The 17,073-nt window shown below is 54.7% G+C and overlaps 1 protein-coding gene across 3 annotated transcripts; it reads right to left on the reverse strand.

Moving 5' to 3' along the window:
- Positions 1-3,505: 3,505 nt before the first annotated feature.
- On the reverse strand, positions 3,506-16,802 carry DAPK3 (death associated protein kinase 3). Of its 3 annotated transcripts, none has more exons than XM_043466210.1 (9): positions 16,728-16,802; positions 15,414-15,568; positions 9,235-9,595; positions 8,860-8,989; positions 8,558-8,606; positions 7,944-7,970; positions 6,702-6,854; positions 5,944-5,989; positions 3,506-5,475 (listed from the first exon to the last, which is right to left on the reverse strand). In XM_043466210.1, exons 2-9 carry the CDS (start codon positions 15,473-15,475, stop codon positions 4,939-4,941), a joined length of 1,365 nt encoding a protein of 454 aa, XP_043322145.1. In that variant the 5' UTR covers positions 15,476-15,568; positions 16,728-16,802; the 3' UTR covers positions 3,506-4,938. The 3 variants fall into 3 exon arrangements, with proteins under 3 accessions (XP_043322145.1, XP_043322143.1, XP_043322144.1); XM_043466208.1 differs by having other exon boundaries at positions 16,581-16,737; XM_043466209.1 differs by lacking the exon at positions 16,728-16,802 and adding an exon at positions 16,560-16,690.
- Between the last annotated feature and the right edge of the window lie 271 nt (positions 16,803-17,073).

Here is a 17,073-nt window from a genome sequence, read left to right on the forward strand (position 1 = left end):
TAGGGGGGCTGAAGAAACAGAACCAGGCACTGCTTTCTTGACATGAGAGAAGCCATTTCTGGTCTTAGTCGTTTCAGGATCTAAGCCTGGCCATGATGTTCATCCCAGAACAGGTCTCAATAATTAACGAGCTTAAAGAAATAAAGGGCTTCCCTGTTGGCTCAGACAGTAAAGAATCTGTCCGAAAAGGGAGAGACCTGGGTTTGATCCCTGGGTCCAGAAGATCCCCTAGAGAAGGGAAAGGCTACCCACTCCGGTATTCTTGACTAGAGAATTTCATGGACAGAGGAATATAGTGGGCTACAGTCCATGGGGTGGCAAAGAGTTGGACATGACTGAGTGACTAACACTTTCACTTAGGAACCAAAAGAATGCAGAGATGAAGGACTGTTTATCAAGCAAGAGAAGCAACAATGGCAAAGATCAGTCATAAAGACACCTACCTCAGTTCTGGTAGTAAGGGTAAAGTTTAGCCTGAAGCGCTTTTTTATTCACATTTTTACCTTTTTGGGGGGCACCTTACAGCACACAGGATCTTAGTTCTCTGACCAGTGATTGAACCTGGGCCCCTTGCAGTGGAAGTGCAGGACCCTAACCACTGGACCACCAGGGAAATCCCCTGAAGCACCCTCTTGAGCTGTTTGGCCAAATTTAAACCCCCCTTGAGGGCTAAACCATCAGATCAACTGGAACCTAAGGGGCGACAACACTGACCTTTTCTGACTTTCGTGACTTAAATCAAATAAAGCTTGGTCTCTGTCTAAGGCCCCAAATCGGAGCCCTCCCAGACCCTCTCCCAGTGTGGCTCTAGAGGCACAATCATGACCCCTGTGCCTGCCAGCATCTCTCTCTGCAGCTGGTGTCATGACATCTACTTGGAGAATTTGACCTGCCCGGGGACCACTCTGCTGGCCTGAGTTCTCGTGTACTCTGAGTTGCTCTGATTTAATTTGTTTCCACGGGGCACCAGAAGTTCCCGCCCCCTCTCCTAGCGTCTCTGGTGGGAGCAGCCATCGCCATCATGGTGCGGTAGGCGGTGAAGGGGATCTCTGGAGTTCAGGGTGCAGCCAGCAGCAGAACCCTAGCCTCCCTCACTTGCCATCCTCTGCACAAGCTTGGCTCTGAGATAAACACGGGCTTTCAATGGCTTCCTTGCAACAAGCTTCACACACATGAGCCAACCGCTGGGCAGGTCCATTCTGAGGCCACCAGCTGAAGGGATGGGATTCATGACTCCCATGGTTTATACTCCCCATCCCCTCCCCGCCCCCACCTGCCCTGCTCAAGAAGCAGCATGGGTGTGTGCTAAGCCTCTTCAGTCGTGTCCAGCTCTTTTCAGTACTATGGACTAGTCCACCAGGCTCCTCTGTCCATGGGATTCTCCAGGCAAGAAAACTGGAGTGGGTTGTCATTTCCTCCTCCAGGGGATCTTCCCAACCCAGGGATCGAACCCATGTCTCTTCTCCGGCATCGCAGGCAGATTCTTTACCACTGAGCCACCAGGGAAGCCCCTCAAAAAGCAGGCAAGAAGACAAAGCCAGACACAGGGAGCCCTGGTTCTGCAGACCTACTGGGAGCACGCTCCTTGTAGCACTCAGCACTAGCTTGCACCCTCCCCACCCCCCAGTCACACTGCTGGAAGAAAAGGGGCTGAGTGCATGGCAGAGGGACGGGGTGCTCAAAGAGGGGAAGTGAGAGTTGAGTTGCTCAGTGAACCAGTGGGAGGGGTGGGGGTTACTGTGCGCCTTCATCGGTGTGAGTCTGCTACCACAGACCCAGTGCCTTAAATCAACAGGTGTTGTCATCTCACAGTTGTGGGCCAGGAGTCTTGATTGGCCTACCTGGGTCCTCTGCTGAGGGTCCCTCAAGAGGCTACAACCCAGGTGCCAGCCCAGGCTGGGCTTTATTCGAAGGCTGGACTGGGGAAGGACCCACGGCTAGGACCCCTCATACGGTTGGTGGGCTTTGCTGCCCGCTGGCTGTTACTTGCCACATGGGCCTGTCCAACACATGGACAAAGCTCACCACGTCAGTCAGCGATGAAGTCAGCTGGACGTCAGTCTGTGCAGCCTACCCACCAACGTGACCTCCAGCACCTCCACAGCGTCCTGTCGTCAGAAACCGCCAGGAGGCCAGCCTGCTCTCAAGGGAGTAGGGAGCAGGAGTGGGGACTCCTTGGGGGCCTGCCTGCCAGACAAGGTAAATCACAGCACGTTGGTCTGCAGGCTCTGCCAAGGGTCAATGCTGTTAGTAAATGATTGTGGGGACAGAGACACTGGCAGGTGCTTTGTGAACACACAGTGGTTCCCTGTGCCGTTGGCCAACAGATTGAGAAAGCAACTCAAGATGACCTGGGTCAGGGGGTAGAGGTCATCTCCAGAGCAAGGACCCTGAAGACGCTGGGGAATTTGCCCTCAGCACAGAAGTGCTCTGGATTCTGAAAGGGCAGGTGTGAGTCCAAAGGGGGCTGTGCATTCTATCCGGAAGCCTTAATCAGAAAGACTGGGACCGTTATCTCCCTGACAGCCTAACTGGGTAAAGGTTGGCTAGCTGAATGCTATTCACTGGTGCCCCGGATCCTGCAGGGGGCCTCTGGCTCATCCCTCTTGGGGTCTGGAGGCCCTCCAGCACTGCATGAAAGCCCATTTCTTTTCCAGGTGGCACCCGCACTGGGCGCCCCTTTCCTGCCACCGGCTGACTGCATTTTGCAATGAATCACAGGGGGATGTGCTGCTCAGAGTCCTGTCTCAAAGGGCTAACACCAGGTGCCCGCCGTGGAGGACAATCACGGACCGACTGGAGAACCCTGAGTGGGTTCGACCATGCCACAGGCTGAAGTCTACTGAGACTCTCAAAGTGGAAGTTGTTGATCAAAGACAGGTAATTCCCTGGTGGTCCAATGGTTAGGGTCCTGTGCTTCCACTGCAGGGGACACGGGTTCAATCCCTGATTGGGGAACTAAGATCTCCTATGCTGTGCTTCATGGCCACAAAAAAAGGAACACCCCCAAATAAAAAAAGGATGAAAAATAAATTTTACATAGTCTTCTCAATTTTTCTAAAATTGGTTTAAAAGAGGGGGAATAGGGAGATGCATGGAACAGAATGCTGACCAGGCCACTGGGAAGGAGGAAGTGGGTCAGAAGGACCCTCTTCGGAGCCACATTCCAGACCCAGAGTCTGGGTGACTGGGGGCAGGAGTGGCAAGGATACCTCCTCCACGCAGGCCCAGAGCAGGCAGGGGGCCCACGTGTGACCTGACGGCCTCTCAGGAGAAGCAGAGGGACAGGAAACCCCTCCAAGCCAACTCCAGTTGCCTGGATGCCTCCAGCTCTTCAGAAACATCCCCAGCTGAGCCCCAAAATAGGGGCAGCCTCCAAGACCCCCCAGGGCTGTGGGGGCCAGCAACGACAGAGGAAAGAAGACACAAGAGGCCACAGAGGCCGTGGTGCCAGCTAACTGCCAGGCAGACCACCCCCATCCCAGCCAAGCAGAGAAGAGCAGGAACCAGGGAAGCAGGTTTTATTTCCTTAAGGCTGGCAGCAGGCACATGCTCAGAGGCGTGTCATACAATGGTGCCTGTGAGAGGCACACAGTGGGCCCGCCCCGCCCCTTTATGCCAGCCCCACAGCCAGGCTCCAATGCCCTCCTCGGCCCCACAGGTCTTGTGGTCTGAGCCCCACCGGGGCCACGGCTGGAGTGCCACCCACCTTCTCACCCACTCCTCCCTGCATGTGTCCTTGGCTGGCCTCTGTTGTGAGGACTCCTCTCGGACTAAGGGCGGGGGGCTGCATAAGGGCCCCTGGATTAACACAATGGCAGCAGGGAGCTCCATGGGAGCTCAGCATGGCCACAGCTGGGGACCCAGATTTTGCTGAAGCCTGGTTCTTAGGGCACATTCTCTGAACCGCGCTGCAGGGCAGCACCTAGTGGCACAGAGCAGCACTGCCACGGAGACGACTTAAGGGCGCCTTCTCCAGCAGCTGCACGGAGCACAGCAAGGTGGGGCAGGCTGAAGGGACCCTGGGGCTCCCCAGGCAGGCGATGCTGGAAACAAGGCCCCGAGCAGTTACTCCAGGGTGCCCACTAGAGAGCTGCTGGTGCAAAGGCAGCACTGGCGAAGGGAGTATGATGGGGTGGGGCTGGGGATGAGGCGGGGTTGGGACCCTGCTGAAGGCTCTAAGCGTTGTCAGGGAACTGGAGAGAAGGGGAGGTCCCAAGGCTCTTCACCCCCTTCCCCACGGGAGGCCCGCCTCGGCAAGAAGTGGAGATTCGGCCTTGTAGATACTTCCTTTACTGCACCCAGGCCCTGTGCCCACCACCACCACCCCCAATACAACCCCCAGACTGACATCTCCTCAAGGGCTGGGGGCACCAAGAGGGGCTGGAGGATCTGGAGAGCTGGATCAGAGGCCCTTCCACCACTGACTCTGGAGGAGTAGCTTCTCTTCTCCAGAGTGGAGGAGCCAGGGTGTCGAGCAGAGGCTCCCCCTCAGTTCTGAGCCCCATGCCATTCACAGACACCCCCCATGCCCCCACACCAGATTCCACACACTTGGACCACATGGACAGCCTGAGGCTGCTGACCAGGCTCCGAACATGAAGGCTGCCAGCCCAACCCTGGGCAGGTGTGAGGCATGTGTGTCCACCATGGCCAGTTCCATCATGGATGTGCTGCCCCCTCCCAGAGGTCCTGAGCTGATGTTGCCATGGATGCCCCCAGAGTGAAGCTGCAAGAGGGAGGAAGGGGCTGGGCTGGGGGCACTCGGGCGGTGCAGAGAAGGCCAAGACCAGCCACCTCCTCTGGGGCAAAGCCGGGCCAAGCCCTCCCTAGGCCATGGATTCCAGGGCCCCATGGAGTACATCCTGCCTCCAGCTCCTGGGCCACATCGGGGTGACAGGGCCTCCCAGGGCCGAGGATGCCGCATCCTGGGCGGCCCTAGCGGAGGCTGCACTCCCCCTCCTGCAGCTTCTCCTGCTCCATGGCGCGCACCAGATCCTGCACGAACCGCATCTCGGAGGCCACTTGCTTGGCCAGTGCCTCGTAGCGGTTCTCTAGGCGGCTAAAGCGGCGCTTGAGCCCACTGGCCCCGAGCAGGGCACCCTTGGCCTCCTCCTGTGCCTGCCGCTGTAACGCCTCCGTCTTGTGCAGCTCCTGGCGCAGCCGCCGCAGGTCCTGGCCTAGGCTCTCGTTCTCCTCACGGTACCAGGCCTCCTTCTCCTCGTAGATGGCTGTCAGCGCCTCTAGGTCCTCATGGAACAGGCGCCGGCTGTGCTCCAGCCCGCGCAGGCCCTCCTCAGCCGCCGCCACCTCCTCCAGCACCTTGGAGAAGCGCTCGAAGTTGATGTAGGTGTTGTTGGGGGGCATGCTCGAGTGCGACTTGATGGTGTATTCCTTGAGGCGTGCCGTCTTCAGGCGCCGCCGCTCTGGCTTCCGGCCGCTGTCCTCCCGCCGCACATTCCGCCGCCGGATGGCCTGCGGTGGGAGAGGAGGGGAGGAACGGGCACCTTGGACTAGGGCCAGCAGGGCAGCCCCCCAGGGCCATGTCTGGCCCTCCGCTCACGTTATATTGGCCCACAGCCTGGCCCATCTAACTACACATGGTCCTGGCGCTTTCCCACTGGTTGAGCTGAGACTTGATGGCAGACCACAAGGTAACACCAGAGACCACAGAGCCAAAAGTATTCACTCTCTGACCCTTGACTGAGGCTGCCAAGCCTGACCTCGGCCTGGAGGTGAACACTTTGAGTTCTGGGGAGGGCACCCTGCTGTGTGCAGAGGAGCCATGGACTCCAGCCAACAGTTCAATGAGACAACTCTGACACTACATTGACATACACCCTATGCCCACAGCATCTGGGCCCACTCCCGTGGGGACCCTCGCCCATGCTGGGGGCTGGTCCCAACTGCCATGCCTATGTGGGGGCAGCCCCACCACCTCACCTTGATCCAGGAATGCTCCAGGCTCTGGGCGATGGTCATTCTCCTCCTGGAAGAGCCCCCAGAACTGGTTAGTTGCATGTGTGCCGCCTTCACTGTCCTCCCCACACAGAGCAGGAAAGGGTGGTCCACGTGCTCCTCGCTGGGCTCTGGCTCTCAGCCCCACCTATGGCTGACTCAGGGCATCTCCCCTGGGCCACTAGCCTGAAACCTGGTCCCTGAAGTCACTGTGCAGCCCAGCAGCAAGTTCCTGAAATAACCGTACCAGTAGAGGCACAATTAAGGTCTCCCACTCTGTTTGGCTGGCCATAAGGAGCCCATCAAGGGGCTTGGGAATGTGGACTCCAGGGTTTCCATGTTTTCCGCTAACAGCATTGACACCTAATGTTGGGGTCTCATAACTGAGACACCCAGAGGAGGAGCCTGGGGAAGACTAGCCCATGGAAGCACCTCTGGGTGAATGAAAGCTCTGTGCTGCCAGCATATTTAGCTTTTTCTAGAGAAAAAACCAAACATTAATTTAGAATTTTATATGAAACCTCCTATCCTAAACACTGGCAACAAATGAAAAGCTTTGTAAGCAGCAGCTTCGAAAGAGGGCCAGCCTAGGCCTCCCTGTGCTATCTCCGCCCAGAACAGGAGCCATGGCCGACTCCCAGGTACAGGAGTGGCATCTCAGACAGACACGTTACTTGTCCTCGGCCACAGTGCCCATTCTGGGGGACTTGCCTGGCCCACCCTGCCCGGCCCAGTGCTCCTACTTGGGGTCTTTAACAAGTAGCCGGCGGATGAAGTCTTTGGCCAGCTCGCTGGTGTTGCTGAAGTACTCCTCGTCAAAGTCGTAGTTCACAGCCGAGATGTTGGTCAAGGTCTCCTGCTTGGTTTCACCCAGGAACGGGGACGCGCCACTCAGGCTAGGAGACAGACACCAGGCTCAGGGGGGCAGACGGGCCTGCGGTCACTCCATGACCAGGTTGCTGCCCAGGCCAGCACCCAGCTCCGCTATGCCCATGGAGGGGGCAGATGGGAAGGAAGGCTGATGCTAGGCCCCCAGCCGCCCTGCACAAATGCACCCAGCCGCCAACCAGAGGCAGTGAAAATCCATTGCCCAGCCAGTGACGGGTGCTGAAATGAGTCAGCAAAATCTCTGCAAAACCTCAAAGTATCCCCATAAACTTAGTCTTAGGGGCTTGGTCTCAAAGCCCCTTCCCTGAAGCCCTTAGCAGTTAGAGGCAAAATGGTTAACTGGGGGTGGGGTGGGGGGGTTGCTGGGGGGTCCTGGCCGACACCGCAGACGTCAGGTGTCTTTCCAGCGTGCTGCGCTGAAGCCACACCACCAACCTGCACGGATCTGGGCGTGTGATGCTGTGACTTTTTAGGTGAGAAATATGTATAGCTGGTTTTCACTCCCAACTGCAGGCACACAAAACCCTTGTAACTTCCTAAAACCCAAGGCAGGAGCATCTATTGCTATATTTGGTCTTTGTTTCATTTCCTAAAACAACTCCAGAGAATAGAGATAAAAGAAGTGTCTTTTCTTGCTCATGACAAGCCCCTTCCAGCCACACTTGAGTTGATACCAATGAGGTGACTGTGGAAAGGCCCTAAGGAGAGGGCTGCCAGTTGGGGCAGAGCAGTGGGGTCAGAGGGATAAACTTTCATCCTGCCTCCAACCTCCGTGGAGAGGCTGGAGGCTGAGTCCATCTCCGAAGGCCTGTGATTAACTCCACCACACCGAGGAGCTGCCAGCCCAAGGACGAGGGGACAACAGTCCCGGCCCAGAGCCTCGCGTGGTTACTTCACACGGTGAGGCCCTGTCTTTGGAAGTCTCCTGAACACACTCTCTCCTGCACACTCTCACGCAGTTGTCCATCCATCCTGAGTCTCTGAGCACTGCAACAGGTCAGCGCACTGAGGGTCCTGCATTCCACTTGTGACCCCTGCACAGAAGCCTCCCGACCCTCCTCCTGACCCAGCAAAGCCCTGGGAGGGCAAGTACTCACAGGATATAGGTGATGACGCCAATGCTCCTGGAGGAGAACACATAGAAGAGATGGGGTCAGCTCAGCCGCAGGCTCAGCATCCCAACCCCCAGAGTCCAAGACTGTCTAGCCAGGTGGGGGGCAGGCCTGTCCAGCCCCAGGGACCCTCTCCCTCCAGGGTCTGAACAGCCTCCACCAAGTCCCGCCTTCTGCTCCAAGGGTCTCAGGACTGAACACAGGCACCTCTGGCCATGGCTGCCTGTCCAGACTCAAAGTGGCCGGGGTGTGGGCAGGGTAGACACAGCACAAAGGCACCACAGACCACGCAGATGTGGAGCCTCTTGAGGCCTCCGTGGCTGAGGGCAGACCTGGCAAACTCTTTCTATTAATGTAATGGGTGAGACAGTGAGTGTTTCAGGCTTTTCAGGCTACAAACAGTCTCCGTCACACATTCATCTGTTTTTAACAACCCTTCAAAGATCTGAGAACCCTTCCTAGCTCACAGGCCTGGAGAGGTCAGCAACCCCTGTCCTAAGACAACAGTCTGTGCTGCCCCTGCCCCATGGCTCCAAGACCAGAAGGTTTCCCTGAGGAGAAGCAACAAAGGCGGCCCTGGACCCACCACCCTCACTCACCACATGTCTGCCTCCAGACCCAGGGGCTCATAGTTGACGATTTCAGGAGCTGCAGAGACAGGGAGACAGGGTCAGGTGCCGGATGTGCCCAAGGGGGCACCCTGGACACGGCCCAGAGGAGTAGCAGAGCCCGCAGACAGGGCCGGCTCTTGGCAGGGAAAGCCAAGGTGGTGACTGCCCCAGGCCTTGAGTCCTCGATGCTCAGCGCTAGGGCACAATGGGAAACCTGAGGTCTGGGGGGCCTGCCTCCCCCTAAGCCAGCTGGAAATGCTCCAGTGCCCCCAGGCCCACCCGATCCTCACCCACAAACTCTGGGGTCCCAAAGATGTTCTTGAACTCGTTCCCTGCCTCGATCTTGTGGGCAATGCCGAAGTCAATGAGCTTGATCCGTGGATTGGGCACATTCTTGTCCAGGAGCATGATGTTTTCTGGCTAGTGGGGGGAGAAGGCAGGGGGCTCTGCTGCTGCTGGCCCCATGTCTCAGGGAACAGCACTGGCCCGGCCCAGCATGTGGGGTGTATGCAGGCTGACCCCTCCACACAGCCCAGAGCCATCCATCTCCTCAACGCCCCCAGCAGGGACACCCTGGGAGAAGGGAAGTGGACCCTCTCAGCCCCGTCCTCACCCACGCTGGCCAGGCCCCTCCCTGACTCTGTGCTGCGGGCCCAGTGGGCTACCTTGAGGTCAAAGTGGGCAATGCGCTTAGAGTGCAGATAGTGGACACCGTCCAGGATCTGCTTGAGGAACTGGGTGGCCTCGTCCTCGGTCAGCGACTCCTTCTCGGCCAGGAAGTCGAAGAGCTCGCCGCCTGAGACCAGCTCAAGGATGAGCACCACATCCGTCCTGTTCTCAAAGATGTCGTGAAGTGTGATGATGTTGGGGTGCCGGATCTCCCGCAGGATGTTCACCTCCCGCTCGATCTCCTCTCGGCTCACTCCCCGGCGGCTAGATGACAGGCGGCGCTTCTTGATGAACTTGGCTGCATACTCCTTCCCGGTGCCCTTCTGCCGGCATTTCCGCACAATCGCAAACTGTCCACTGCAGGGACGGGAGGGACGGGAGGAGGGAGCAGGCACTGAGAGAGACGCAGGACTCTGGGGACCTGGGCCACTTCCCAGGACAGTGCGTCCCAACCACCTCAAGAATGCACCCCTGGCAGCAGTGCTCCACGTGAGCACAAACTGGCACTGAACACAGGGGCTGCCCAGAGTGTGTGCAGCAGTGAGAGAACCAAAATGGTTCCATGTTTACCAAAATGAAGCTGGACCCTATCATGGCAAGTCAGGTGGAATTTTATGCAGTCTTGAAAGACGATTCTTTAGGCGCTGAGAGGACAGACCCCCATGAAGACCTGCTCAGTGAAGACAGCAGCAGAGGAACACAAGGAATGAGGTTATCCTGGGTAAAACAGAAAGGTACAGGATTTCCCTGATGGTCCAGTGGTTGAGAATCCGCCTGTCAATACAGGGGTCAGAGGTTCAATTACTGGTCCGGGAAGATCTCACGTGCCATGGGGCAACTAAGCTCAAGTGCCACAACTACTGAGCCCAGGTGCCCTAGAGCCAGTGCTCCTCAACAAAAGAAGCCACTGCAATGAAAAGCCTATGCACCACAATTAGAGAGTAGCCCCAACTCACTACAACTAAAGAAAGCCTGAACAGCAACGAAGACCCAGCTCAGACAAAAATTAATTAATTAATCAAAAAAAAGAAAGGTACATGTTATCCCACATATAGAGGTATGCTGACATGTAAGAGGTTGCCACGGGTAAGAGGTCTGAAGGACACATGCCCGGCTGTGAGCAGCAGATATCTATGAAGAGCCGGACTGAGGGCAGTGAAGAGGGGTTTTTTCTTTTTATTAATATTTGATACGATTCTATATGATTCAACTCCTCACAGCACATTTCATCACAGTTTAAAATCTAAGAAAAGATAAAAAGCCACTGAGTTCAAAACAGCTTCAGAGTGAAAGAAGCACACACGTTTTCACAACAAGAGAGGAGGGAGGCTATGGAGAAACTGGAAGCCTGGTGCACGGTTAGGGGGAAAGCCAGATGGGGAGGCTGTGGTGAAAACTGTCTGCAGGTTCCTTAAAAGGCAAAACATGGAATTACCTTCAGACCCAGGAATTCCACTCTACAAAAACTTGTACACAAATGTTCACAGCACCATCATTCACAGCAGTCATAAGGTAGAGATAAATGCCGATCAGGGGATAGAGCATACACAAAATGTGGTCCCTCCACACACAGGAGCATCACTCAGTCCTGAAAAGGGGTGAAGCCCTGACACTTGCTACAATGTGGATGGACCCTGAGAGTATGATGCTCAGTGAGAGAAACAGATGCCGAAGGACACTCAGTGTATAATCAGTGTATACATCCCAGAGAGTGGGTTTCTGGTTGTCAGGGGCTGAGGAGGTGATGAGGGTGACTGACCATGGGGACTGGGCTCCTTTTGGGATGATGAAAACATTCTGAGATTATTTAATGGTGATGGTTGTAAAACTGCGAATATATGGAAGATCGTAAAGTTGTACAGTTTAATAGAGTAAACAGTATGGTGTGTGAATTATATCTCAAGACAGCCGTTATTTGAAGAGAAAGAGAGAAACTATTTACTGTCCTCCAGGGAGCTGTCCAATGTCCAAATTCTTTTGCTGTCTAGGAACTTAGCTATGTTAACTTGCTTTCACTCAGGAGTTGAGTGAAAAAGGCCAGAGGATAATTATTTTAAGCTTTACAGGCCATATGGTCTCTGTCACAATTTGTGTGTGTTTTTACAACCCTTTAAAAAAGTAAAAAACCATCCTACGTTCATGAGTGGACCATACTGAACTAGGCGAGGGCTGGATGTGGCCCACTGGCTATGGGTCACTGGGTCACGTGAAAGTAAAGACTAAGTCTAAGACAGAAGGCACACAAGAGACCTCAACCAGGTACCCCCAGGGGTCAAGAGAAAGGAGACAAGGTGACTATGTGACAACTCACAGAAATGGGACCAAGTGTGTAGAGGAAGGAGCAGCAGAGATGGGCCCTGGGGACAGGGGGGTCTCCTCAGCTGGTGATAGCACAGACAGGACAGGCAGAACAAGAGACAGATGAGTGAGGGTTTCTTTGCCCAGCCAGTTGGGTCTTCAGAAAACCCAAGGAACCCAGTAAGCGGACCTTACTAGGACACTCAGTACCAGGTGCAGCTGGCAAGCATCTAAAGCCGCTCTACACGTGAGCATCAAGGCACAAAGGCACCACAGCAGGCTGCTGCAGACATGCTCTGTGCCCACTCAGGCAGGTAAGGTCAACGTAGGCAGGTGGGAAGTGCAAATTATCACCAATCAAGGTGAGCTAAATAATGGTCCACATCTGAATCCCCGGGACCTATGGGCATGTCACCTCATGGGGCAGAGGGGCTCTGAAGACAGAATTAAGGCCCCTGAGATGGGGACGACCCTGGACTCCCCAGTGGTCCCAGTGTCATCACAGGGTCCTCATAAGAGGGAGGCAGGAGGGTCAGAGGCAGAGAGAGACGGGAGATGCTGCGCTGTTGGCTGTGAGGATGGAAGGAGGGGCCGCGAGCCAGGGATGCGGCGCCTCTAGAAGCTGGAAGAGGCAGGAGCCTCCGGAGGGACCAGCCTAACAGATTCATTTTAGACTCCTGACTCCCAGACCTTGACGTAAAACATGGGTATTCTTCTCAGCCACTCAATTGTGGTAATTTGTTATAGCAGCAACAGGAAACTCGTACACTAGTTTAAAAGCCAAGAGCACAGTCAGATGAGAAATGTCAAGTGTCCCTGATCAGGCCTCCCCCCAATCCCTTAAATCCACCACAACAGTCCCCTGGGTACGTTGTGCTCCTGCCCCCATCAACATCTTAGCTAACACTCCTCACTCCTGAAATGTCTTTCCTTCTCCCCTCTGCCTACATCAACCAAGCAAATTCTTCCAGGTCCACCTCCCATCCCACAATGACACTCTGACAGTAATGACATCGAATGCCGAGTGTTTGCTGCCTATTAGGAACACTCTAGGCCTGAATGTGTGTCCTAATTCTCAAATACAAGGATTTCTTCCCCTCTAGTTTTATTCTAAGATGAACCAAAAAACTAACAAAGAGTTCATGGCAGGGGGGAGGTGAAACCTTCCTGGTCGTCTAGTGGCTAAGACTCTGCACTCCCAACGCAGGGAGCCCTGGTCTAAGAATTAGATCCCACATGCTGCAATGAGGTTCGAGGATCCCACGTGCTGCAACTGTAACTAAGACCTGGCAGAGCCAAATAAATAATATATTCTCTTTAAAAATAAAAAGTTCATGGGAAAGGAAACAAAGACACTATTAGTGCTAAACTGTGTCCCCCAAAATCCTAATCCCTATGACCCCCAAATCTGACTATTGTGATTTAGGGCCTTTGAAGAGGTAATTTAGTAAAAATGAGGTCACTGGCGCTCAGTTGCTCAGTTGTGTCTGACTCTCTGCAACCCCATAAACTGTAGCCTGCCAGGCTCCTCTTGTCCATGAGATTCTCCAGGCAATACTGGAGCAGGTCGCCATTTCCTCCTCCAGGGAATCTTCCCAACCCAGGGATGAAACCTGCATCTTCGGCCCTGGCAGGCAGATTCTTTACCACTGAGCCACCAACGAAGCCAGAGGTCACTGGGGTGGATCCTAAACCAACAGGGTTAGGTGTCCGTATAAGAGGAGGAGGTTAGGACACAAATGCGCACAGAGGGAGACCATGTGAGGACACAGGGAGAAAAGTGGGCATCTACACACCAGTGAGAAAGGCCTCAGAGGGAACCAAGCCTGCGACACCTTGATCTTTGACGTCCAGCCTCCAGCAGCCCAAGGAGACAAATGCAGACACACTCCATGACACAGAAACCAGGCTGACGTCCACACTGACCAACCGCAGACTAATTCATCTCCCAAGATTGCCCAGGTGAGTTGACTTGGGAGAACCCTCCATACACATCCACACAAAAATACTCACTCCCATTTTATTCAGCCCATGACTCCCAGGACAAGGAAACTAGGCTGGGCTTAACTCAAAGCAGAAGCCAGATGTCCACCTCTGGCTCCAACACACCTGTGCTTTGCGATCAGCAGGGCTTAGTCTCAAGGCCTGAGTCCTGCCTGGCCACCTTCAGTCTACATGGCCTTGGGCAAGCTGATTTCCTGCTCTGAGCCTCAGTTTCTTCATCCACAAAATGGGGATGATAAGGGTCCTGCCTGGTAGAGCCTTTCACAGATGAATGGGAGTGTAACAAAAAACAGCCCAGGACTCAGATGGCCAAACAACATCTACAAGTTCTACAGTTGCAGTACAGTATGCACTGTGTTCCGGGGCATTAATCCTTTACCTCGTGTGTCTCTAAGAATGTTCTGGATCATTACATAGAGCAGCACTGTCCATGATGACAGCCACTGGCCACACGGAAGCTGTCCAGCCCATTCAAACTGAAGTGTGCTGTGAGCATACAAGACACACCCGAATTCAAAGGCTTCACATCAAAAACAGGTGGTAAACTATTTCATTGAAAATTTTTATAGGAACTTCCCTGGTGGTCCAGTGGCCAAGACTCCATGCTCCCAATCCAGGGGGTCTGGATTCCATCCCTGGTCAGGGAACTAGATCTCGCATGCCACAACTAAAAAAAATCCCGAGTGCTGCAACTAAGACCTGGAGCAGCCAAATAAATAAATGTTTTTTAAATAATAATAATTTTTATAATGAATGACAACCAAAATGATAATAGTTTGACCTAACAGGTTAAATAAAACACATTATAATAAAATTATTAAAGTTGACAGCTACTAGAGAATTTCAATAAAATGTCTTTATATAAGTTGCCATGCTCTTTTTAATGGCTGCATAATATACTGTTGACAAGGTAGTGGTGCTGTGATGGTCACTGAAAAGACCCCATCTTCTGCTCACATAAAGTCCTTACAGTGACTCTCCCCATCCCTAGATCTTAGGTCTACGTATATGCTATACCCACAGAATTAACTCCTATGAGTGAAATCAATGGGTTAAACAGAACATATATGATAGTTTTACTGACTATTGCCCAGCTACTCTCAGCAGAAGGCCCTAACATTTTCAATAATAGAGTCTGAGATTTCTGTGGGGGTGGAGGAGATGGTCTGCATTCCCTGCCGCTCTACCAGAGGAAATTCCTAAAGGAGGGACTTCAGAATCCCAAATGAGCCCCACAGGCTCTCTCAGCAAAGGCCTGATGAACAGCTCAGTTATTTACATTCCCTTCTGGTGATATCATCGGGCCGGCCAAGGCGGCTCCGGGAAGGCCAGCCAGCAACAAACTCACCAAATAAGGGTTGAGGCTCGACAGAAAAAAGGATGGTGGCTGGCAGGTCTGAGGCTGGAGAGCTCCCAGAGGACGCTCCCAGGCCTGGCCTGGCAGGAAATCAGCTGCCCGGCTGGATTGGGAAACCTCTGCTCTTTCCCACAAGAATGCTAACAATGGGCCAGGGTGTGGGCCGGGACAGGAGGCCCGGGAGGCTCCACCGCCTCCCACAAGAGAGGTTTAAAGACACAGACAGACCTTTACCAACATCTACTGCTCTCATGCCATAGGCCAGGCACTATATTAGGTGCTGTTTGGACTTGATCATGTTTTTATTCCCAAAGGAAGTGCACAGGGGATGTCGGAACAAGAATTCCAGGCCCAGACTGGCTGCCTCCAAAGCCCAAACTCATCCCACAGTGCATACTGACGAATCCCTGCTTGGGGAGAGCAGGAGAAAGGACAGGAGGAGAGGACATACCCAAGAAGACCTCACAGTGAATCGGGTCTCCCCTCCTCGGGGCCCCATCAGAGGTGACTGCTCACCTTCCCAGCTCCTCTCCCATCTCATAGTGGTCTTCCACATCCTCCTGCCTGAATGTTGACATGGTGGTCGGTCTGCCTTCCAGCGTCTTCCACTCCAGTACAAACCTGGTCAGTGGTCCGGGAATAGTATCTCACGGAGTCCTCTCGCAGTGACTCTGGAGGAGACAGAGAAATAGCAAAGGACTGAGATGCCAGTCATTACTTCTGGGTCAAAGGATCGATCAGCATCCCCCAAATAGGTTTCAGATCCACCATGCTGAAATTCCACCTTCCCAGTGGAAGGCACTTGCATTTGGTGGGCGGGGCACTTTCATGTGTCATCTCATTTAGATACCACACTGCCCCAAGGGTCAGTGTTAGCCCAGCTTGTGCCACTTACACCCCCGTAACTCCCAGGAGCCATAGATCTGCGGTTCTGCACACAACACCCCAGTCTTTTTCTGCCTCTTCCTTCTAGGCTTCTCCCAATCTCATCCACAGCCCCCAAATTCCTATAAGTTCTCCCACACTCTTCACACCCCAAACCCTAGGACACCCTGATTGCCAGATTCCCAACACACTCCCATCTCCCTGTCCCTCAGCAAGCTTAACCCCTCCTCCTCTTACCCACTGCCCCCACATGCCCTCCCCTCCTCGGCTGGTCTCTAAGACCCTCTGTGGCGCTGGGCTTACCCCATCTCTTACCCCCGCCTTCCTGAATTTCCCAGGAACTGGACAATGGCTTCCAAGCTCCTCCAAGGCCCTAACCCATTCTTGCTCCCTCTGACCTCCGCCGTCCTAGCAAAGTTAACTTCCTCCTCCCCCTTCCTCGAAGACACCACTTTCAAGTTTCAAAGGCCCCCGCCCCAAGCTCCACACCCTCAACGGAACCCCGCAAAGGGTCACATCTGAGTCTCCTCCATCCTTCGCCCCCAACCTTCTCACAAGCTCCAAGGCAGACCCCTACGGCTTCCTTCAGAGACGCCGCCAAGATTCCCCCAACCACTAACGTCCCGGCTCCAGCGTCCCAGAGGCCGCCACGCCCCTCACAGGCCCCGGCCCAGATCCTTCTCCCGTCCAGTCATCCCACGGGTCCCCAAACGTCCCCCCTACTAAGTCCCCCAGGATCCCCTCCCCCGGCATCCTCGGACCAAGTCCGCTCCGCACCCTCGGCCCCGCACCGCGGACCTGTCCCTCAGCCGCGCTGGCGGGCGCCGCGTCCTCAGGCACCGCCGCCTCGGCCGCCGCGACGCGCAGACCTTTGCGTCGTCACCGCGCCCGCCAGAGCCCGCCCCCGAGAGGTGGATCCCACTGCCCATTGGTCAGCACACACACCGCTCGTGAATTTCCGCCCACCGCCTCCTTTCAGGCCCCCGCACACGGGCGTCCGGCCCTCCTCACCAAAATGAGGCCTCACGTTTAGTACAGGCTCGCCTCCCACAGCTGATTGGCTGTAAAGAACGTCGGTCAAATTTACGGAAGTCGGCCTCCCGACTTCCGGTCCCTGAACCGCCCCGCCCCTTCTCCTCTGACCGGGGTCCTGAAGCTGGGAAGTAGGATGCTGAAGTCCTGCATCCCTATTCCTGCCTTCCTTGGGCGTGAAATACGCGAATCCTATGCCCAAGTTCTCTCATGACAGCTCCTGAGGCGGACCCTGGGGCTGCTTCAGTCCCAGAAGTTT

This window comes from Cervus canadensis, chromosome 4, assembly GCF_019320065.1.
Source record: "Cervus canadensis isolate Bull #8, Minnesota chromosome 4, ASM1932006v1, whole genome shotgun sequence".
Taxonomy (NCBI): Eukaryota; Metazoa; Chordata; class Mammalia; order Artiodactyla; family Cervidae; genus Cervus; species Cervus canadensis.